Below are 24,284 nucleotides of genomic sequence, written 5' to 3' on the forward strand. Positions count from 1 at the left end.
AGTTCCACGGAATGCAGTTTGAGAAACCCTGGTCGAGAGGCTTGGCTCTGGCTTTAGTTTCCGTTATATTACTAGCTAGATTTATCTTGTACTGTATCTCTGTTTTTAAAAATTCATTCTTTGCTCTAAAAATTTGACCAGCATCTGACCTACCACTAATCATTGCAGATTTGCAGTATTCCTTTCAATCAGAAATAATATTCTTCACTTCCTTATTTAGCTACAGACAAAGCACCGTGTTTGTTTTTGTCACTGGATTAAATCTACGCCGAGTGCTTATAAACATCTTGAGAAGGAAATTCCCTCCACTGTCATACCTTTTAACCGAGTTTCCCACTTCATTTAAATAGTTATGCTTGCAAACCCTTCAAATCATTTTTTCAAAATAGTGACATAACACAAGGAGAAGTGTAAATGATCACATTTTATTTAAATTGTACAATTCCATTTGCAAATACAATTAGTTCAGCTGCCCACAATCGGTGATGGTAACTTTCTTGGAGGTTTTTCCACTTTGGCTGCCGAGACTTTCCATTGTCCTCACAACATCCATCCCCTCGACCACAGAACCAAACACAACATGTTTCCCATTCAACCTGCAAAATTCAAACAACAGACATTAGCGACCAATGATGCCTGCAGTGAAAATGTAGAGAGAGATAATATTAAAATTGCACTTACCAACTAGTTGCCGCAGTACAGAGAAAGAACTGGGATCCATTTGTATTTGGCCCAGCATTAGCCATAGACAGGATACCTATAACAAGAAATAAAAGCATTCCCTCAGTGTTCAGTTTCCTCCAGTATGATTTTCACTTTTTGTCTTAGAGTTATAACACATTACTAGGTCTGGAAGAAAGAAGAGGGTAAGACAAACCAAAAGGGGATGGAAGTGAGAACATTATGCAATGGTTTGGAAGTGAAACTATTTGGGAGTATCCCAGCCAGACGGTATCAAATGCTTGGATCAGCAACTTTGGGGAATCTCACCTGGGCTGGTCATCCAGGATTGTTCCCACAAAGGGGTAATAAATTGGTGGCTTGTGGTCTGGAATTTGTTCCCCCAGATGAAAAATAAATTACGAGTGGAGAATGTAAATTATTCCTTTGAAACCAATTTGAAGAGATTGCAAAAAAAAGGTTAGAGCCTGCACTATTAAACTGGAAAAATGACCACTTTTGATGCCAGTACTTTTAGAACATAGAACAGTACAGCACAGAACAGGCCCTTCGGCCCACGATGTTGTGCCGAGCTTTATCTGAAACCAAGATCAAGCTATCCCACTCCCTATCATCCTGGTGTGCTCCATGTGCCTATCCAATAACCGCTTAAATGTTCCTAACGTGTCTGACTCCACTATCACTGCAGGCAGTCCATTCCACACCCCAACCACTCTCTGCGTAAAGAACCTACCTCTGATATCCTTCCTATATCTCCCACCACGAACCCTATAGTTATGCCCCCTTGTAATAGCTCCATCCACCCGAGGAAATAGTCTTTGAACGTTCACTCTATCTATCCCCTTCATCATTTTATAAACCTCTATTAAGTCTCCCCTCAGCCTCCTCCGCTCCAGAGAGAACAGCCCTAGCTCCCTCAACCTTTCCTCATAAGACCTACCCTCCAAACCAGGCAGCATCCTGGTAAATCTCCTCTGCACTCTTTCCAGCGCTTCCACATCCTTCTTATAGTGAGGTGACCAGAACTGCACACAATATTCCAAATGTGGTCTCACCAAGGTCCTGTACAGTTGCAGCATAACCCCACGGCTCTTAAACTCCAACCCCCTGTTAATAAGAGCTAACACACTATAGACCTTCTTCACAGCTCTATCCACTTGAGTGGCAACCTTTAGAGATCTGTGGATATGGACCCCAAGATCTCTCTGTTCCTCCACAGTCTTCAGAACCCGACCTTTGACCCTGTAATCCACATTTAAATTAGTCCTACCAAAATGAATCACCTCACATTTATCAGGGTTAAACTCCATTTGCCATTTTTCAGCCCAGCTTTACATCCTATCTATGTCTCTTTGCAGCCTACAACAGCCCTCCTCCACCTCATCCACTACTCCACCAATCTTGGTGTCATCAGCAAATTTACTGATCCACCCTTCAGCCCCCTCCTCTAAGTCATTAATAAAAATCACAAAGAGCAGAGGACCAAGCACTGATCCCTGCGGCACTCCGCTAGCAACCTGCCTCCAATCCGAAAATTTTCCATCGACCACCACCCTCTGTCTTCAATCACACATGATGTGGAGATGCCAGCGTTGGACTGGGGTAAACACAGTAAGAAGTTTAACAACACCAGGTTAAAGTCCAACAGGTTTATTTGGTAGCAAAAGCCACACAAGCTTTCGGAGCTGCAAGCCCCTTCAGGTGAGTGGGAATTCTGTTCACAAACAGAATTCCCACTCACCTGAAGGGGCTTGCAGCTCCGAAAGCTTGTGTGGCTTTTGCTACCAAATAAACCTGTTGGACTTTAACCTGGTGTTGTTAAACTTCTTACTGTGTTCAATCACACAGCCAGTTACCTATCCAATCGGCCAACTTTCCCTCTATCCCACACCTCCTCACTTTCATCATAAGCCGACCATGGGGGACCTTATCAAACGCCTTACTAAAATCCATGTATATGACATCAACTGCCCTACCTTCATCAACACACTTAGTTACCTCCTCCAAAAATTCTATCAAATTTGTGAGGCACGACTTGCCCTTCACGAATCCGTGCTGACTATCCCGGATTAATCCGCATCTTTCTAAATGGTCGTAAATCCCATCTCTAAGGACCTTTTCCATCAATTTACCAACCACCGAAGAAAGACTAACCGGTCTATAATTACCAGGGTCATTTCTATTCCCTTTCTTAAACAGAGGAACAACATTCGCCATTCTCCAGTCCTCTGGCACCATCCCCGTGGACAGCGAGGACCCAAAGATCAAAGCCAAAGGCTCTGCAATCTCATCCCTTGCCTCCCAAAGAATCCTAGGATACATTTCATCAGGCCCAGGGGACTTATCGACCTTCAGTTTATTCAAAACTGCCAGTACATCCTCCCTCCGAACATCTATTTCCTCCAGCCTATTAGCCTGTAACACCTTCTCTTCCTCAAAAACATGGCCCCTCTCCTTGGTGAACACTGAAGAAAAGTATTCATTCATCACCTCGCCTATCTTTACTGACTCCATACACAAGTTCCCACTACTGTCCTTGACCGGCCCTAACCTCACCCTGGTCATTCTTTTATTCCTCACATAAGAGTAAAAAGCCTTGGGGTTTTCCTTGATCCGACCCGCCAAGGACTTCTCGTGTCCCCTCCTAGCTCTCCTACGCCCCCTTTTCAGCTCATTCCTTGCTAACTTGTAACCCTCAATCGAGCCATCTGAACCTTGTTTCCTCATCCCTACATAAGCTTCCCTCTTCCTTTTCACAAAACATTCCACCTCTTTCGTGAACCATGGTTCCCTCACTCGGCCATTTCCTCCCTGCCTGACAGGGACATATCTATCAAGGACATCCAGTATTTGTTCCTTGAAAAAGTTCCACTTTTCATTAGTTCCTTTCTCTGACAGTTTATGTTCCCATCTTATGCCCCCTAATTCTTGCCTAATCGCATCATAATTACCTCTCCCCCAATTGTAAACTTTGCCCTGCCGTACGGCCCTATCCCTCTCCATTGCAATAACAAAAGACACCGAATTGTGGTCACTATCTCCAAAGTGCTCTCCCACAACCAAATCTAACATTTGGCCCGGTTCATTTCCCAGTACCAAATCCAATGTGGCCTCACCACCAGAGGAAGTTGCTTTTCAGGTCTTAGAAGTTCTGTATGTCAAACAGTTAAAGCGTTAGCAAGGCACTTAGCATTAGGTGAAAGCCAGAAAACCCAAAATTTTACAACAGTGTGACCAAAGGTGACTACAGGTGGAAAAGGAGTTCCATGAAACTGATTGCATGACAGAAGAGATTGAAATTAGGGAAGTGGAAATTAGAATTTCAGTGGAGAGAAAAGGAAAGGAATGAATGGAAGAGAGAATTTAAGGAGAGAGAGAAAAGGGAAAGGGAGTTTCAAATATAACAGCAGCAGAAATCTTGTGGTAGACTCAATGGTTGAGGCATCCCAGTTTGCTCATTTAAATCACCAAGTTTGATGAACCAGAGATGGAAGCCTTCTTTGTCCCCTTCAGTCCAGTAGTGGTCCTAATTATTGCAGAGCTTTCAGGAAAAGCTCAAGGTTTATTTTCTTGCCCAAGACAAATGTCACTGACTATGAGGCAATGAAAGGGGCTATATTGTGTACTAGTTACTGCTAGAGATGTACCATCAGATATTCCATACCCTCAGGAAATATCCTGATCGGTGCAACTTAAATTTGACAGGCTCAAGCACCTTGCTTTTGACCAGTGAGCAGTTTAAAAACTCCATACCCCAATCAAAAAGAATGGGTCTAGAGGAGCAAAGGGTCAGAGGGGTGAGGCAACAAGCCACGCTGACTGACAATTATAAGCTGACCCACAAACCCTTGTTCCAAAGAGACCCTCTCCTAACCCGAGGAGGACAGAAACAGGTGTGCTGAAATGAAAGGCGAGGCCAAAAAGTCACTGTGCATTAACTGCTGAAAGGTAGGGCACATTCAGACCAACTGCTGAAGGCTCTTGGAATAACCAGCGGGATTTTATCAGGGTCCATGGCAGACTCAGCAACAGCTCTGAACCCCTGGAGGGGCACTTCCGAGTACAGATGTGATGAAACAAATCCCTGAGTGTAATTGCAATTTTGTATCTAAAGGAAGGGTGACCACATTTCCCCAGGGAGAGGCAAGTTAAGCCTACATGCATTGATGTTTACAGCACAGGAGGTGGCCATTTGGCCCATCATGTCCAAGCCTGTCAAAGATCTGACTATACTAATCCCATTTTCCAGCACTTGGTCCATAGCCCTGCAGTATGGCAGAATAAGTGAAAATCTTCATACTTCTTAAATATTACAAGTTTCTGATTTAATCACCGTCTGGTAGCGAGTTCCAGACTCCCACAATCCTCTGGGTGAAAAACTCAACTCCCCTCTTACCTTAAATTTATGCTCCCTGGTTATTGACCCCTTTACCAATGGAAAAAAGTGCCTTCCTATCCACACCCCTCAATCTTATACACTGCTATCAGGTCCCCTATCAATCTTCACTGTTGCAAGGAAAAGAGCCTATCCAGTCTTTCCTCATAGCTCAGACCCTCCAGCCCAGGCAGCATCCTGATAAATCTGCTCTGCACCCTCTCCAGTCCAAACACTTCCTATAATGTGACCAGAACTGCAAGCAGAACTCCAGTTGTAGCCTAACCAGCATTTTATACAGTTCCCGCCTGCCCTCCCTGTTTTTGTATTCTGTGCCACAGCTGATAAAGGCGAGTATCCCATATGCTCGTAATAATAGTGAGGAATACAGGCTCCAGCCAGTATCTCGGGTAAAGGGACAATCTTCCCACCAGAGAGCTACAAGTGCCAAGGTGTTGGTAAAGAGGATTGAAGGAAGGTACGTGATCATCCCCCTATTCCAGGTGAATCCAGCCTGACCTTGTATCAAGACTGCTTTGCCCCACTTGCCTGTGAATGGGAGCTGCTACTCGGCAATAACCTGACAGGATCAAAAGGTAATAACATTGCCAGTGGTCTCAAAAAGCCCAGTGAGGTCAAGCAGACCCAACAGCTGCAGGACAAAGTGCCTGGCACTTGTCTGTGGCCAAACAAGCTCAGTCAGAGGAAGCTGAAGTAGCACTGCAGACAGAAGACCCTCTGTTCTGGTTATTTTAAACTCCATGGGGAATAAATAAATCTTTCTTGGTAGCGGCCCTGCAAGCTGACCCACAGTTAAAACATTAGCTCAGACTGCTCACACTGAAGCAGAGGCAGGAGCAGTCTCTGAATGCTACAACATTAAAATGAGAAAGTAGAAACCCCTCAGATCTGCAAACAGTCCTGACAAAGCTGCTCATTACATTTAAAGGCTGCACCACTTTAAACCCCCAAAATTATGTGGATGTGGGAGAGGCTCTTCCCATAAGGCACAGCCCTATCATCTGTGCCCAGAAAAGTTGGCCTATGACTGCGAGGACATTAACTACGTGCTACAGCACCAACCAGTAGAGCCTTGTAACTGTAGCTGGAGCTCCACATTTGTGCTAGTGTTCAAACCAGACAGCTCCGGGAAGTTCTACATTGACAAATCAAAAAGTTAATGCAACAACCTGCACTGACTCACATCTGATACCCCGGCAGGAAGACTGCACAAAGGTAGGGAAAGTAACCTATATCACAAAGATAGTTTTACTGAAGGCATACTGGTATTTTCCCTTGACAGACCGTGTGAAGGAAATCTCCACCTTCCCAACACTGGGCAGATTATACCGGTATCAAGTTATGCCCTTCAGAGCCGGAAATGCCTTGGCTAATTTCCAAAGGCTGATGAATCCTGTATTGGCAGGCTTATCTAATTGCATAGTGTACCTGGATGACTTCCTAGTGTAAAACGACACCTAGAAGCCCTTTTCCAGAGAGTACAGTAAGCTGACCTAGTGACCAATCTTGCAAAGAGCAAGTTCACTAATGCTACTGACCCATCTAGGGCAAAGATATTCCCAGGGCTGCCAAAGTATAAGCTGTAAGTTCCCATGTAGCCCATGGGGGAATCTTGCTTGACAAATCTATTGGAATTCTTCAAAGATGTAATTAGTAGAGTTAACAAGGGGGAGCCAGTTGATGTGGTATATTTGAATTTTCAGAAAGCGTTTGACAAAGTCCTGCATAAGAGATTATCGTGCAAGATTAAAGCGCATAGAATTGGGTGAAGTGTATTGAGATGGATAGAAAACTGGTTGGCAGAGAAGAAACAGTAGGAATTAATGGGTCCTTTTCAAATTGGCAGGCAATAACTAGTGGGGGTGCCACAGGGATCGGTGCTAGGACCCCAGCTATTCACAATATATAGTAATGATTTGGATGAGGGAACAAAATGTAACATCTCAGTTTGCAGATGATATCAAGTTGGGTGGGAGGGTGAACTGTGACGAGGATGCAGAGATCCTTCAGCATGACCTAGACAAGTTGGGTGAGTGGGCAAATCAATGGCAGATGCAGTATAATTTGGATTAAATGTGATTCATTTTGGAAGCAAAAACAAGGTGGCAGATTACTACCCGAATGCCTGTAAATTGGGAGGGGGGTGTGCGCAACAGGACCTGGGTGTTCTGGCGCACCAGTCGCTGAAGGTAAGCATGCAGGTGCAGCAGGTGGTAAAGGCAGCAAATGGTCTGTTGGCCTTCATTGCGAGGGGTTGAGTACAGGAGCAGGGATGTGTTGTTGCAATTATACAGAGCCTTTGGGAGGTCACACCAAGAATATTGTGTGCAGTTTTGATCTTTTTTGAGGAAGGATGTTCTTGCTCGAGGGAGTTCTGCAACTGTTTATAAGTTGGATTCCTGGGATGGCAGGAATCATGCATGAGGAGAGATTGACTAGGTTAGGATTGTTTTCGCTGAAGTTCAGACGAATGAGGGGGGAATCTCTGACTTATAAAATTCTAACAGGACTAGAAAGGGTGGATGCAGGAAGGATGTTCCCGATGGTGGGGGGAGTCCAGAACCAGGGGTCACAGTCTGAGGATTCTGGGTAGACCATTTAGGATGGAGAAGAGGAGATATTTCTTCACCCAAAGAGTGGTAAGCCTGTGGAATACATTACCACAGGAAGTAGTTGATGCCAAAACATTGAACGCATTCAAGAGGTGGTTAGACATAGCACTTGGAGCGAATGGGATCACAGGTTATGGGGAGAAAGCAGGATTAGGCTATTGAGTTGGATGATCAGCCATAATTGTGATGAATGGCGGAGCAGGCTTAAAGGACTGAATGGCGTTCTCTATCTTATGTTTCCTCTTTCCCACCACACAGTTTGACGTTTTTGAGATATGTGGGTTTTACTGCAAGTTCATCCCAATCTTTAGCACAGCAGCTATCCCGATCTACTGCAGAAAAAAAAACAGCAGAATGGACTGAAATGCCAAAGAGCTTTCTAGTAGTTGGAAGACCATTTTAATAGGCAGACTTGTGCTTGGAAACCAGACATATAAAGTGGCCATTGATGCAAGTGACATCGCAGCAAGGACTGATCTTCCACAGGAGGTCAGATCTGGAATATAGAGAGCAATTGGGTACTTCTCTGAAATAAGCATCAGAAACATTTCTCAACAGAAGAGAAGAAAACCCTTGGTTTATTACTGGCTCTCAAACAGATACATGTCTGAAAGGCGTAACAGAGAAACCAGTCTGTTCTGACCATAATCTGTTAAGCTTTGTGGAAAGGTTTCATGACCCAGAATGGCCAGGTCACCCCTTAGGAATTTGTTCCTCCAACTATACCACTTAAAAATCATGCACATTCCTGGGAATTTAAACGCAATTGCGAACGCTATGTCGATAGATTTTAATGGCATCAAGGGGTATGGGGAGGAAGCAGGAATATGATATGCAGAGGATCAGTTATGATCATATTGAATGGTGGAGCAGGCACGGTAGGCTGAATGGCCTGCTCCTAGTTTTTGGCATCAAGGAGTATGGAGGGAAAGCAGGAATATGGCTCAAGGTAGAGGATCACCCATAATTATACTCAAAGCGGGCTCAAAGGGCCAAATGGCATACTCCGGTTCCTAGTTTCTATGTCCAGAACTTAAAGAAGTCCAGTTATGGCTAAAAAGAGAGGAACTGACAATTGCTGAGAATGAATTTGTCTTTGTGTGAGAAAGTGCTTTGTTCTAATGAAATGAGAATGTATGAATTTTAAGATCTTCATCGGAGGTTGAAATTCTCTCCCGATTCCCGATAACACCCTCAAAATACATTTGCAAGTTATTTGGGAAGCCCAGCATTTACTTATCATAACAAAAAAGGTCAAATATCTAAAATGTTGTAACCCATGGAATATAATCAATTGTTTAATATTAGCTTCTGTTGCTATTCGAAAGAATCCTATTGATAGTTTTGTTGTTATTCTGGATTCCCCCACAAGAAGAAATTACTTCTGTATTGACTCAAATTATATCATCCCTTGACCAATCCATCATGCAAATCAGCCTCCCATCCATTGACTGTCTACACTTCCCACTACCTCAGCAAAGCAGCCAGCATAATTAGGGATCCCACGCACCCCAGACATTCTCTCTTCCACCTTCTTCCTTCAGGAAAAAGATACAAAAGTCTGAGGTCACGTACCAACCCAAGAACAGCTTTTTCCACTGCTGCTGTCAGACTTTTGAATGGACTACCTTGCATTACATTGATCTTTCTCTACACCCTAGCTATGACTGTAACACTACATTCTGCACTCTCTCCTTTCCTTCTCTATGAATGGTATGCTTTCTCTGCATAGCAGGCAAGAAATAATACTTTTCACTATGTTAATACATGTGACAATAATAAATCAAATCAAATAAATTCAAGGCAATGAGTCACAAGCTGCCCACATCCTCTTCTAAGTACCAGGCCTTAAAAGGGCATTGATCACCATGGATGTCTCTTGGGTAAATCCATGATTATGCTTGATAAAGCACTGCAGTGCCTTGCTGTTCACTCCACAAGATGACTGATCAGGAAACTCTGCTGCTCTTTAGCACCGGCCATCATGTGTGTTTAGAGTCATTTAAAGGCTGATAATCAACCTGCTTGATCACATTATGCACATACTTTCTATGGCCATCAATGGGATGTGGGACTTGAACGCAAAGGTAGGGATGCTATCACTGTCACAAGATCTCCCTCTGTCCACATCATTAAGAAGGTCAGCCGTGGCTTTGTGGACAACTGAGTCAGATGTTTGGGGATTCAAAATTCACTCCAGAGAGAAGGCTACTCAGTTACTGAGTACTGTTAGCCCGAGTTGTGTAGGTGTGCAGTGATGCAGTAACTGGTGCTGTGTAATGCAATAAACACACCGCTCAACTTTTGTCATTTTGCTTGGAACATTTTCCAGCACAATGCAAACCATGAGTTTTTAAAATGTAAGTTGCCCATGAACATTGTTCAGCACATGACGATTCTCCTCCTTTCCACCTTCCTGAGCTACAATTCACATATCCCAAAAGAACTCAATCACGTTAGCTCCCCACACAGAAAAGATAAATCACCAAACCAGAAACCCAAATGAGCTCCGAGCAAAGACCAAATAAAAATACAACTAAAAAATCCCCAATTCAGAATTGAGGAGCAGTAGGCCATTCAATACCATCATGGCTGATCTGGTTGTTGTCACAAATCAACTTTGTTGTCTGCCCACCCCCCCAATAAGTCTCAGCTCCCTTATCAAAAATAACTCCTCACTTTGGTCTGAAAAGAGACACTTCATTCAAACTGTATCCCCTAATTCGGATCTTCTACTCAAGTGGAAACAATCTCCTATTATCCATTACATCAAATTCCTCAGGATATGTTCTCGGGTCCCGGACCCAAAGGTATAGCGTGAAGCCAGACTAGACCCAACACTTTCTTTATTTTGGCATAGCGAGGAAAGGATGCTTCATTCTAGGAGTGGCAACTTAGGAATCTTTTATCCAAATGTGTTTCATTTATTACATTTTAAGTATAATTCTAACAAAATGAAGCAGTTTAACAATCTTTAAATACGACAAAGAAACTCCAATATCTAACTGACCATTTTTTCAATTCCAAGTAAGCAAGTTTCCCCATAGACTTAAACCCACTTTAAATATAGTTAGCAAATCCAGGCATACTTGCTTTAAATTAGTGTAGAAAGTCCTGAATTTGCAGAGAGAGAAAAAGCAGACTTCTTCTTTAAACAGGTCCAGTCAGCAACCAAATGAAACAGAAATTGCTGCTTAAAACCTTGCTCCTCCAATTTCTTCAATAATAAAATGAGGGGGCCTGTTCTTTTGTAAGAGTGTATTAGCCTTCTGCTAAGTAAACACAACATGGCTAAATGAGCAATTATCCTGCTTTCTCAGCATCTATGCTACATCCTCTCCGGACATACTGAAACCCTGTAGAAAAAGAACTGAACCTTAAAACATTCTACAGAAACATAGTAATATCACCACGTTTCAATCAGATCACTCTTCTGAACTCCAAAACACATGGACCCAAATTCCTTCAACCTCTCTTTATAAGACCTTCAGCCCAAGAATGAGTTAAATGCTGAACTGCTTCTAACATTATTTGGAAAAATATATAATTAAGAAACCAAAGCTATACATGGTACAATATTCCAGACATGGTCTCACCAAGGCCCCTGAACAGCCACAGTAAAACCTGCTACTTTTATATTCCCCTCAATAAACACCAATACTCAATTTGCCACCCTAATCACTTGCTGTACCTGCATATTAACTTTTTGTACCAGGACAGCAAATCCCTCTGTACCAGAGTTTTGTAATCTCATTTCTATTTACATAGTATGTTGCTTTTGTATTCTTGCCAAAGTGGACAAGTTCACATTTTTCCCATATTATGCTCCATCTGCCAATTTTTTGCTCATTCACTTAACCTATCTATATCCTTTTGCAGACACTTTACCTCGTCTTAACAACTTACTTTCCTATGCATCTTGGTGACATGGTTCCTTCACCCAAGTTCAGGTGATGTAGACTGTAAATAATGGAGGCCCCAGCACTGAATTCCTGTGGCGCTCCACTAGTTACAGCTTTCCAACCCACCTACACTCAGTTTCCTCTTAGCTATACAATCCTCATACCAACATGTTTGTCCCGACACTATGTAATCCTATCTTATGTTGGAATCTTTGATATAGCACCTTATCAAATGCCTTTTGAAAATCCAAGCACACCAAATCTACATGTTTTCCTTTATCCACCTAGGTTGACACTTGCTCCAAAAAAATACTAATGAAATAATTTCCCTTTAACAAAGTCACGTTGACACTATCTAATCAAACTGTTGATAAGTATCCTGCTATTACTTCCTTAAATAATGGATTTTAGCAATTTCCCCCATGTACAGCATTTGGCCAACTTCTCCCTCCTTTCCTAGATAAAAAAAGTGTTACATTAGTGAATTTCCAATCCATTGGGACCCTTGCAGAATCTAATGAATTTACAATTATAACCAGTGTGTCTACTCTATCTCCAGCCACTTCCAAATCCTGGGATGCAGATCACCAGATCCTGAGGACTTGTTAGCTTTTAGATCAAGCTAAGCCAAGCTTGTTAGCCAAGCTTTTTCAGCATGGTGATAATCCATCCTCCTGTTCATTCTTGATTTTCAAGTATATTTGAGAAGTTTCCAAGGCCAGGATTTCACTGCCCTGCCATGACATATCATCACCCGCCCCCTCACTCAATCCCTCCCCTAGATCCATCTGACCACTATATTCTCCCAAAAACTCAACTCCCTTGAAACACCTTTCCCACCCCAACAATGAAAACACCCGACTTACCAGCTCCTGTGTGCTTCAGCTGGAAATTCTCATCCCGAAACTTTTCACCATAGATGGACTTCCCACCGGTGCCATTATGATTTGTGAAGTCACCACCCTGAACAAATGAAAGTTGAACAGCTCTTCAATCATTTACTCAAACAGGTAAAAAAGAGAGATTCCCAACTCGATACAAAATAACATTGGTCCTTTACCTGGCACATGAATCCAGGAATGATTCTGTGGAATGAGGAGCCCTTGTAACCAAATCCCTTCTCATTAGTGCATAATGCACGGAAATTTTCTGCAACAAAGTCATTCAGAGTAAGAGAACACCTTTAAACAACGGAGAATTTCCTCATCTCAGTTTCTGGGACTTACCTGCAGTTTTTGGGACGACATCAGCCATGAGCTGAAAGAGAAAAGCAGTGCACAACTTCAGTATATCCGTCATGGACAATAATGAAAATACCACAGCTTTACAGACAATCATTTTTCAAACATTATCTCAATGGTAATTACACAAGAACAACTTTGTACAGAGCAGCAGTGTAAACAGAAGATACAAGAATGCTGATTGTGAGATTACTTTACTGGATTTCTGATCAATAAAAACATATAATGCAAGTGATTTTTCAATTTTCTTTTGTAGGGAAATCCCAAAACTCAGTCTTCCATGCAGTCTGGTTGCAGTTCACTCATTCTTGCTGAAACCACATGCACTTTTGCATACATGTTGTAGTCTGGAGACAGTGATGGTAGAGGTTCCAATATTCTCTGCATCACGTGGCTGACCAGGAACCCCTCCAGCTCTTACCACTAGCTGTGGGCATGTGTTGGGAGAAGTTACAGGACAATACTCAACCTGCTTGGTCACATTATGAACACACCTTTCTTGGCAATCAAGTCCTGGGATGGGATGAAAACCAAGAGCTTTTGGCTCAGAGGCAGGGGTGCTACTCAGTGCACCACAAGATCTCCACTGACATCATAGGGAAATCCAAATTTCAGTCAGTTCCATATTCAATGTAAACCAGTATCATTGATGGTAATCTTTTGTGCTTGTCTTCAGTTCCTTGGTGATCAACAAACTGTGCAATGATCTTTTATTACAGACAGGGCACAGCAGCAGGGAGGCAGGCTTGTCCACACCCATCCACCTGCACACTCCACACTCTGTTAGCATTAATTGGTCACTAAGTCATAAAGATGGCAGCTGAAAGTCACCTGTTTCGAGATTTCTGAAAATGCCAAGTGGATTTCAGACAGACACATCCAGATGTGAAAAGACTTTAAATTTCATGAGTCTGCAAACAGACAATGCCAATCTCTGAAGCTGTGAAAACCTTGGCCCCTTTGAACTCCGCAGTTGAGAAGGGGACTTTGGATTGCTAAATTAAATTCCACTTACCATATTTGGATGAGGGCGTGGCATATTTGGTCATGTCACATAAAGACAGACTGTGACAGCCATTTTGGTATAGGGCCATCCTGAACATGTGAAACATCTCAACAGAAACTAAGGAAGATTTCCAGAAAAGAGCAATCGCTGTACTAAAACCAGGCTACCCAGAGCCACCACCATGCAGTACTGAAAAAAGTGAACTGAACTATCACTCACTTCAGAATCGGTTCTGCTTTCTGAGTCTGTTAAAAAAAGGCACTACTGACTGATCCAAAGCTGAAGCAATCACAGCTGCTGACCAAACTTCAGGTTTCAACCCCTTCACTTCAAAAAGAGGGGAACCAGCCCACAATGGCATCTTGCAGACTCAAGTGTTTATAACTGTATTTTTACTATATTCAAATTTAAATAAATTGCAGCAGTCATTTTGTAATAACCTGATCTTTATCTTCAGATTAAAACTTGTTTGCCAGGTTTTTTTAATCATCACTCAAATTAAAAGGGAACTACATATGTGCAACCCCCCCCCCCCCCCCAAATATTCTCAGCTCACAGACCTTCAAATGCAATACACATGCTGGTCATCTAGCCAACAACCCCCCCCCCCCCCCCCCCCCCCATTTTAGCAATCAATAAATAGAAATCTACAAATGCTCAAAGTCAATCAAAAACAGCCAGAGTGAAGTGACAGTTCATCTTTCAGAGGCAGAGTCTTCATCAGAACTGGATAATGACGTGGATACAAATTTTGAACTGGTTTCTGTTACAACTAGGTCAATGAGAAGCGGTATGATCTCACATCACCTCCTTGGGCATTTGGCATACAAACCAATCCTACCCCGACCATTCAATACTCTTTTGTATTTCTGTGCTTGTGTTAATATAGGCTTGAATCCCTGACTAAACCCACAGCTACACTCTGTACCTCTTTCCAAAGCATCACTGCCTCCAAATGAATGGAAACCCAAACTATCCCAGGCATTTACCTAAATTAACCTAAAATACAGTATTGTACCAGTACACTGCCATGTTCACCATCTGAATAGCAATTCATCTCCAATTCTGGCACGATCACTGATAAAATCCAATACTCATTTGTTTTGCTTTCTTTTGCCACCACTTTAGCTTGGCCGCATATCAACAGGAGTAAAAAGAGCAGCAGCAGCAGCACCACCATTGCTGTTTGTCCATGGGAATGGTCGTTGGCAGGAAGCGGACCTCGGGCGGGATTTTCCCAATTCAAGACGAGCGCGGCCGGAAATTGCCGCGCGCTAATTACAGTCTGCATTCAGTGCGTGTTTCAGGCCCACTTCCCCCAGTTAATCTCGGGGCCCTGTTTGAGAAATTAGGACATCTGTGAAATAATTTGCAATGTTTTCCCGAGTAAAATAAGCTACGTGAACGCTGGTTCTTTTCCTGTCTCCCTCCAATTTAAAGACAATGGGCCGCAAAGGCTGACTCAGCTTCTCTCTCCACGTGGAGTAAGAATGTTTGCCCCTGTCCAACACCGCATCTCCACATCATGTCTGCTGAGTATTTCCAGTTTTAATTTTTGAAACATGTTCCCATCGCTGCTAGGATTTCACTAAAGGTTTCCCCATCCACTCACTACCAACCGGATCAGATCTCTATCCCTCGCCGGAGAGTATTTCAGATTAATTGGAAAAGTTCTCCACTCCTTTTGGCAGCACGTTTTGTGCGAGACAGGAATGAGCATTGAAACTAAGTCCGATGTCCAGGAACCCGACTCACCTCCATCACGATCCGACCGAGGGCCCTGCTGTCCGCAGAAATATCCATGAAAACGCGGGGATTCTGAGCAGCCATCCTGATTCCGTTATAACAGAGCGATTGTCTGTCTGCTCAGGGCGTGGGTCTCTCTGTAGCAATGCAGAAAGTATCCGTTAGCGCACAGGCAGAAACCAATCGGCTACAAGCTACTCCCCGCCTTTGGTTAAGGCAATGTCGGAGCTTCCTGTAACAATATCCTGGATTGGTTCATTTAACCAGTGTCCTTTTCATTTGCCCGTACTAATAGGACAACCTATTTCATTTCAGAAATACAATCACTGGAGCCATTTTCTTTAAAATGTGCTAACTACATAAAGGAGACTTCACAAACCAGTCTGTCGAGAGAAAGGAAATTTGCTTACCTTGCTCGTTAAACAAGGAAATACAATGGAAGAGAAATTAATCATTACGACCATTGTTGATCATATATGATCTGCTCGGAACTGTTAACCAAATAAACCTGTTGGACTTTTTAACATGGTGTTGTTAGACTCCTTACTGACATCAATGAGCCAGAATTTTAATGTGGAGATGCCGGCGTTGGGACTGGGACGGGCACAGTAAGAAGTCTCACAACACTAGGTTAAAGTCCAACAGGTTTATTTGGTAGCACGAGCTTTCAGAGCGCTGCTCCTTCACTCACCTTATGAAGGAGCGGCACTCCGGAAACTCATGCTACCAAGTAAACCTGTTGAGACTGTAACCTGGTGTTGTGAGACTTCTTACTGTGCCCAGAATTTTAACTTGCTGCTTTTTCATGTTGCTATTTGGAATGCACCTTGCTCAGAGTTTTTATTAAATCAGTAATTGTATATGTTCCAATCTACAAACTGCATTTTGGTAGAAATAATGTAGGGAGGAGCTATACGATAAATGGCAGAACAATAAAGGGTGTAGCTACGCAGAGGGACCTGGGTGTGCAAGTCCACAGATCCTTGAAAGTGACGTCACAGGTGGAGAAGGTGGTGAAGAAGGCATATGGCATGCTTGCCTTTATAGGACGGGGCATAGAGTATAAAAGTTGGGGTCTGATGTTGCAGATGTATAGAACGTTGGTTTGGCCGCATTTGGAATACTGCGTCCAGTTCTGGTCGCCACACTACCAGAAGGACGTGGAGGCTTTGGAGAGAGTACAGAGGAGGTTTACCAGGATGTTGCCTGGTATGGAGGGGCTTAGTTATGAGGAGAGATTGGGTAAACTGGGGTTGTTCTCCCTGGAAAGACGGAGGATGAGGGGAGACTTGATAGAGGTGTATAAAATTATGAAAGGCATAGATAGGGTAAACGGTGGGAAGCTTTTCTCCAGGTCGGTGGTGACGTTCACGAGGGGTCATAGGTTCAAGGTGAAGGGGGGGGAGGTTTAACACAGATATCAGAAGGACATATTTTACACAGAGGGTGGTGGGGGCCTGGAATGCGCTGCCAGGCAAGGTGGTGGAGGCGGACACACTGGGAACATTTAAGACTTATCTAGACAGCCATATGAACGGAGTGGGAATGGAGGGATACAAAAGAATGGTCTAGTTTGGACCAGGGAGCGGCGCGGGCTTGGAGGGCCTGTTCCTGTGCTGTATTGTCCTTTGTGCTCTAACTGGTATTTTTTGGTGGTTTAGGGGGTGGGGAGTGCCCCAATTGGTTCTGTGCTGTGAATTTCCATTGCTGCCATCAATTGCAATACCACTGCAGGACAATAGGGCAGAAATTCAACTTGCTCCACTGCTGACCTGTGCTCCACTGCACGGTAGCGCAGTGGTTAGCACTGCTGCTTCACAGCTCCAGGGTCCCAGGTTCGATTCCCGGCTCGGGTCACTGTCTGTGTGGAGTTTGCACATTCTCCTCGTGTCTGTGTGGGTTTCCTCCGGGTGCTCCGGTTTCCTCCCACAGTCCAAAGATGTGCGGGTTAGGTTGATTGGCCAGGTTAAAAATTGCCCCTTAGAATCCTGAGATGCGTAGGTTAGAGGGATTAGCGGGTAAATATGTGGGGGTAGGGCCTGGGTGGGATTGTGGTCGGTGCAGACTCGATGGGCCAAATGGCCTCCTTCTGCACTGTAGGGTTTCTATGAGTGAGTTTTATGAGTGAGTTCTATGACCACATGTTCAGAACCATCACTTGCTTCCACTCAAACTCCTCCTAGGTGTACTAAAGTTGTCCACTCCCTTTGGCAGCACGTTTGGTGCGAGACAGGAGTGAGCAATGTCCAGGAACCCGACTCACCTCCATCACGATCCGACCTTGGGGCTTGTCACCCGCAGTAATGTCCATGTAAACGCGAGGCTTGCCGCCAGCCTTCGAGCTGCACCATCGCGGACCAGGGACAACCGTCTGCACAGGGCGCCGGCGCCTCTGCCCCAATGCTTGTGATAGCGGGCAGCAGACAACATGTTAGCCACTGGGCAGGGGAGAGGGCAAACTGCGCACGCGCTCGCCCCAGGAGGAGAACTGTCAATCACAGGGCGGGGCGGAAATGCCTTCCTCCCGGACCGGAAAGGGACATGTCTGGGCGGGGCAAGCTGGAATGCAGTGCGGGGCGGAAGTACCACCTCGGATCGGCAGCAGCAGCATGAACGTTAGTTGGCAATCGCACAGCGGGGCGGAAACACCTGCCCACCGGACCGGAAGCACCAGTGTGTGGGGGGGGGGCAGCTGGCGACAAGAGAGCGGGCTGGAAACACCCTCCCCCCAGACCGGAAGCCGCCAGTGTTCGGCTGTCAGTCAACTAGCAGGGCGGAAATAGTCTCCCATAGACCGGAAGGAGCAGCAAAACCAGTGGCTATCAATCAGCCAGCGAGGCGGAAATACCCTCCCCTTTAGGCCGGAAGCAGCGGGAGCCCTGGCAACTGTCAATCAGCAAGTGAGAGAGGACGCCAGCTGACTTGCTCCAACCTCACCGCACAGGTGAATAAGGACCATTTATGGCGCGGTCCATGAATGTGCGGTCAACAGGCGGGATAACCGGTGTCAGTGAGGAATTCCCATCAATGAGGAAAGGGGGCTAACACCTCGCATCATTCCCCCCCCCCCCCCCAACAAATAAAAAACTCCAGTGAAATCCAGCAGCTCCCGATGCCTCAGATGAAGGGATGGAACACACCCGCTCCTCAAACCCGAACACACAAACAACCTCCGGCTCACCTCAATCACGATGCGGCCCAGCGTGTTGCCCCGGGAGGCGATGTCCATGTAAACTCGGGGATTCGGGCTCTTGGCCATGATGCTGCCAGAGTTAACGATGCGGAGATGCCGGCGTTGGACTGGGGTGAACACAGTAAGAGTTTTAACAACACCAGGTTAAAGTCCAACAGGTTTATTTGGCAGCAAATCCCCTTAGCTTTCGGAGCGCTGCTCTGTTGGACTTCAGCCTGGTGTCGTGTTAACTCCAGACCACCGGCTCTCTGAGGTGATGGAAAGGGGGCGGGGTCAGGGCAGCCGGCTGTCAGTCACCCAGCCTGAGGGTGCAGGACCACCAACACCCATTGGCCTGCTGTCACCGAGAGGGCGGGGCCGCTAACACCCCATTGGCTGTAACTCAGCGAGGGCGGGGCCGCTAACACCCCATTGGCTGTAACTCAGCGAGAGGGCGGGGCCGCTCACGGCCGCCGGACATCAAATGGGCGGGGCCAGATGGACCGTTATTTCGGAGTCGGCAGGAGGGCGGGTCCAGCACCTGTCAATCAGCGGGACAAGGATCACCCATTGGCTGTCTGTCACTGATAGGGCGTGGCCACCAGCACCCATTGGCTGTCAGTCAGAGGGGATGCGACTGCACGCGCCGTTCGGCTGAGGGCCGTCGAAAGGGCGGGGCCAGAGAGACCGTTATTTCTTGGGGGGCGGGGGCAGAAGGAACGTTAACTGTCAGTCAGCGGGATGGGGGAATCACCCGTTGGCTGTCCCTCACAGAGGGCGTGGCCACCCGCACCCATTGGCTGTTTGTGGTTGAGAGGGCGTGGGCCTCAGCATCCATTGGCTGTCCCTCACGATGAGGGCGTGGCCGAATCAGAATCTACAGCAAATTGTCAACAACAGCAGCAACAACTGACATGGGATAGGAAGCAAGTGGACCAGGGTCATTTGGCCCATCCAGTGATGATGCTGGGTCTTCCCAAGGATCAACTGAAGGAAATGTCCCCTCACCCAGTGCTGGAGTTGGGAGAAGCAGCCTGTAGGCATTGGAGGGGATTGTGAGGGAAGATGGTGGTGAGGTAAAGCTGGGTGTCAGCCGTGGCAACATGTTATTGTTTTTCACTTAACAAAAAAAAACCTTGTTATTGACACTGTTTGGCGGTCCCATGTGGCAACCCGTCACCCAGCCGTGTTTACCATGCTACGTGTCCTTGCATGCAATCATTCCAAACGTTTGGCTTTACTCAAGAACAAGAGTGGGCAAGTTATGCCAACACCATTGATCTGTTCTTAATTGTGGGTGAGAGATTTAAGATGGATATTAGCAAAAGCGCAGAAGAGACATGCGACTTCAGTTATTTGGAGAGATTGGAGAAGCTCCTCCAAGCCTAGGAGTCCAAGAAAAGACTTGATAGATGTGTTCAAAACCATGAACGGTTTTGATAAGAGTAAACACGGAGAAACGTTTTCCACTGGCAGAAGATTCGGTATCCAAACGACAGTTATTTAAGGTAATTGCCAAAAGGGAACATTTCTTTTCTTTTACACAATGAGTTATTGTGATCAGGGATGCACAGGGCCTTGGAAGTCAATTCAACTGTAATTTTCCAAAGTGAAAATGATAAATACAACACACAGGGTTGTGTTTGCTGACCGATTTTTTTAGGGGCAGTTTAAGTCTATGAGGAATATTGCTTAAATTGGAACCAATAGATAGATTAGCAGTTAAGAATTGTATCTTGCCATGTTTATGTATTTCGAAATGTCAATAGAATCACACCTGGAGTGAAACACATTATCATCACACTAATGCCAAAAAATTTTTTTTTTTTTTTTTTAAATACTTGGGGTCCAGACGGGCTTCATAACATACTTTGGGGTTTCTGATCTGGTCCCTAATAAATTGGATAATTTAATCGAGGAGCCAGCCTAGACAGAAACAGACTCTCCAACAAGACACTCGATAAGTCCCCTGGGCCTGATGAAATATATCCTAGGATTCTTTGGGAGGCAAGGAATGAGATTGCAGAGCCTTTGGCTTTGATCTTTGGGTCCTCACTGTCCACGGGTTGGTGCCAGAGGACTGGAGAGTGGCGAATGTTGTTCCTCTGTTGAAGAAAGGGAATAGAAATGACCCTGGTAATTATAGACCTGTTAGTCTTACTTTGGTGGTTGGTAAATTGATGGAAAAGGTCCTTAGGGATGGGATTTACGACCATTTAGAAAGATGCGGATTAATCCGGGATAGTCAGCACGGATTCGTGAAGGGCAAGTCGTGCCTCACAAATTTGATTGAATTTTTTGAGGAGGTAACTAAGTGTGTTGATGAAGGTAGGGCAGTTGATGTCATATACATGGATTTTAGTAAGGCGTTTGATAAGGTCCCCCATGGTCGGCTTATGATGAAAGTGAGGAGGTGTGGGATAGAGGGAAAGTTGGCCGATTGGATAGGTAACAGGCTATCTGATCGAAGACAGAGGGTGGTGGTGGATGGAAAATTTTTGGACTGGAGGCAGGTTGCTAGCGGAGTGCCACAGGGATCAGTGCTTGGTCCTCTGCTCTTTGTGATTTTTATTAATGACTTAGAGGAGGGGGCTGAAGGGTGGATCAGTAAATTTGTTGATGACACCAAGATTGGTGGAGTGGTGGATGAGGTGGAGGGCTGTTGTAGGCTGCAAAGAGACATAGATAGGAGGCAAAGCTGGGCTGAAAAATGGCAAATAGAATTTAACCCTGATAAATGTGAGGTGATTCATTTTGGTAGGACTAATTTAAATGTGGATTACAGGGTCAAAGGTAGGGTTCTGAAGACTGTGGAGGAACAGAGAGATCTTGGGGTCCATATCCACAGATCTCTAAAGGTTGCCACTCAAGTGGATAGAGCTGTGAAGAAGGCCTATAGTGTGTTAGCTTTCATTAACAGGGGGTTGGAGTTTAAGAGCTGTGGGGTTATGCTGCAACTGTACAGGACCTTGATGAGACCACATTTGGAATATTGTGTGCAGTTCTGGTCTCCTCACTATAAGAAGGATGTGGAAGCACTGGAAAGAGTGCAGAGGAGATTTACCAGGATGCTGCCTGGTTTGGAGGGTAGGTCTTATGAGGAAAGGTTGAGGGAGCTAGGGCTGTTCTCTCTGGAGCGGAGGAGGCTGAGGGGAGACTTAATAGAGGTTTATAAAATGATGAAGGGGATAGATAGAGTGAACGTTCAAAGACTATTTCCTCGGGTGGATGGAGCTATTACAAGGGGGCATAACTATAGGGTTCGTGGTGGGAGATATAGGAAGGATATCAGAGGTAGGTTCTTTACGCAGAGAGTGGTTGAGGTGTGGAATGGACTGCCTGCAGTGATAGTGGAGTCAGACACTTTAGGAACATTTAAGCGGTTATTGGATAGGCACATGGAGCACACTAGGATGATAGGGAGTGGGATAGCTTGATCTTGGTTTCAGATAAAGCTCGGCACAACATTGTTGGCCGAAGGGCCTATTCTGTGCTGTGCTGTACTGTTCTATGTTCTACTCCATGATTTGGATTTCAGAATCTATAATTAAGCACATTTGGGGTGGGGTGGGTGAATGGTTGGGTTGGAACAAACAGAAAAGAAAATTCTATGATAGAATGGAGGGCAGGAATGGTTACATGACACAAGGTAAATGGGGAAATCGCACAAGAAAGAAAAAAAGGGGTCCCTCGGAGATGTGAATGGTTACAGCAAAACATCTTTTCATTAGCAGACAATACCCATTCTTAACAATTTTTATTTATATGACCCTTTTAAAGGTGTTTCGCAGCAGCATTATAAAGCAGCATGACACCAGAACACATCGGGAGATATTAGGTCAGATGAGCAAATCTTCAGTCAATGACGTAGGTTTCAAGCAGTGTCTTAAAGGAAAAAAACAAGGTGGAGAGGCAGGGAGATGCACAGAGGGTGTTCTGGAGTCTCTAAGTCTAGGCAGCTAAAGATGCGGTCACCAGTGGTGGAGTGATGAATATCGGGATGCTCAAGGGGATGAAAATAGAGCAGCACAGATATCACAGAAGGGCTGGAGAAGATTACAGAGATAGGAGGGAGCGAGGCCATGGAGGGATCTGAAAACAAGGATGAGAATTTTAAGGTAAAGACAAGCCTTGATCCCTCTCAAATTTGTCACTAGAAATGCAATTTCTAAGTTCAATTAAGCCTACACTCTCAATGTTGTGAGAGCACTGCAAAATCTCAGGCTATTCACAGGCATTCAGAAACGTGATTCCTGTTGGGATTTGACAAGTAAATGTGATCAGTCGATCACGCTGCCTGCTCTTGCTATGATTCCTGTTCTCTGCTGCATGTCATTGCCAGAGCAGCAGCAGCCACGTCTTAGTGCTGGAAGGTCAGAGACTGGCAGCAGAGACATGAACATAGTGATCGCTGCCTTTGAGAGAGAATGTGGTCAGTCAGCCTCTTGCAGCAAGGCAGGAAACCTCGACAGTGACTATGTTCAGACGTCAGTGGGAAAGGGGTTCCAAACCAAAGTCCATGTTTTTGTCCAGAATTAGCAACTGGCACTTGGAATTGTAACCCAGATTCAGTTGCTGGTTTTGGGGAAAGAGGGCTTCTTCAGTGAGAGCTCTAGTTAATACTTCCTCAGGTAAGACCTCGCTCTCTTGTGCTCTGGCCCACATGCCACTCTCTTCCACATAGCAGCCTGCGCCCACTTGGGTGCATTCATTCTGCTCCCTCTTCCATTCACATTCATGTGCCTCTATCATTTTCATGTGTCCATACCTCTTCCCTGTGCGCACCAGCACATGCATCTTTCTTATGTCTTCATCCACACATACCTCTCTCCATCCATCTCTCCTGCACGTAATCCTGAGCATACACCCCTCTTCCGTGTACAGGCCTGCACATAACCCTCTTCCATGCCCCTCCTCTTTCACATACCTACCCCTTTCCATTCATGCATGCGCACATGTCCCTTGCACCTCTCTTCTGCACCCTTCACTTTAGTGCATGTGTATGTTTCTGAGTTGTCTAAGTCAGCCTCTAATTGGATGAGCAGCTTTGCAGTATTTTTCAAATTTTATATGTCAGCCTGGCCTACCATGAAACACAGTAAGAAGTCTCACAACACCAGGTTAAAGTCCAACAGGTTTATTTGGTAGGAAAAGCCACTAGCTTTCAGAGTGCTGCTCCTTCGTCAGATAAGTGGGAGTTCTGTTCACAAACGGCATATAAAGACACAAACTCAGTTTACAAAATAATGGTTGGAATGCAAGTCTTATGGCAATGGTTGGAAAGACTCGCATTCCAACCATTATTTTGTAAACTGAGTTTGTGTCTTTATATGCCCTGTTTGTGAACAGAACTCCCACTTGCCTGATGAAGGAGCAGCGCTCTGAAAGCTACTGGCTTTTGCTGCCAAATAAACCTGTTGGATTTTAACCTGGTGTTGTGAGACTTCTTACTGTGTTTACCCTAGTCCAATGCCGGCATCTCCACATCATGACTACCATGAAACCCCTAGATATTTCCAAGAAAACCC

At 45.0% G+C, this 24,284-nt stretch overlaps 1 protein-coding gene and 1 long non-coding RNA gene across 4 annotated transcripts in view; one reads left to right on the plus strand and one right to left on the minus strand.

Annotated features, from left to right (window-relative positions):
• Positions 1-406: 406 nt before the first annotated feature.
• Positions 407-18,999, minus strand: LOC144480236 (peptidyl-prolyl cis-trans isomerase-like). 3 transcript variants are annotated; one of them, XM_078199501.1, is made up of 6 exons: positions 18,766-18,999; positions 12,818-12,848; positions 12,652-12,740; positions 12,458-12,554; positions 682-757; positions 407-596 (listed from the first exon to the last, which is right to left on the minus strand). In XM_078199501.1, the coding sequence occupies exons 1-6, from the start codon at positions 18,841-18,843 to the stop codon at positions 461-463; spliced, it is 507 nt and encodes a 168-aa protein (XP_078055627.1). In that variant the 5' UTR covers positions 18,844-18,999; the 3' UTR covers positions 407-460. The 3 variants fall into 3 exon arrangements, with proteins under 3 accessions (XP_078055627.1, XP_078055629.1, XP_078055628.1); XM_078199503.1 differs by lacking the exon at positions 18,766-18,999 and adding an exon at positions 17,848-17,992; XM_078199502.1 differs by lacking the exon at positions 18,766-18,999 and adding an exon at positions 15,594-15,720.
• A 646-nt stretch (positions 19,000-19,645) lies between these two features.
• The window catches only part of LOC144480244 (uncharacterized), a 67,289-nt gene continuing 62,650 nt past the window's right edge, over positions 19,646-24,284 (plus strand). The window contains exon 1 of the long non-coding RNA XR_013495632.1: positions 19,646-20,264. This is a non-coding gene — a long non-coding RNA (uncharacterized LOC144480244). The remainder of the gene's footprint in view (positions 20,265-24,284) is intronic.

The sequence above is a fragment of the Mustelus asterias genome, chromosome 28 (assembly GCF_964213995.1).
Source record: "Mustelus asterias chromosome 28, sMusAst1.hap1.1, whole genome shotgun sequence".
NCBI lineage: Eukaryota > Metazoa > Chordata > Chondrichthyes > Carcharhiniformes > Triakidae > Mustelus > Mustelus asterias.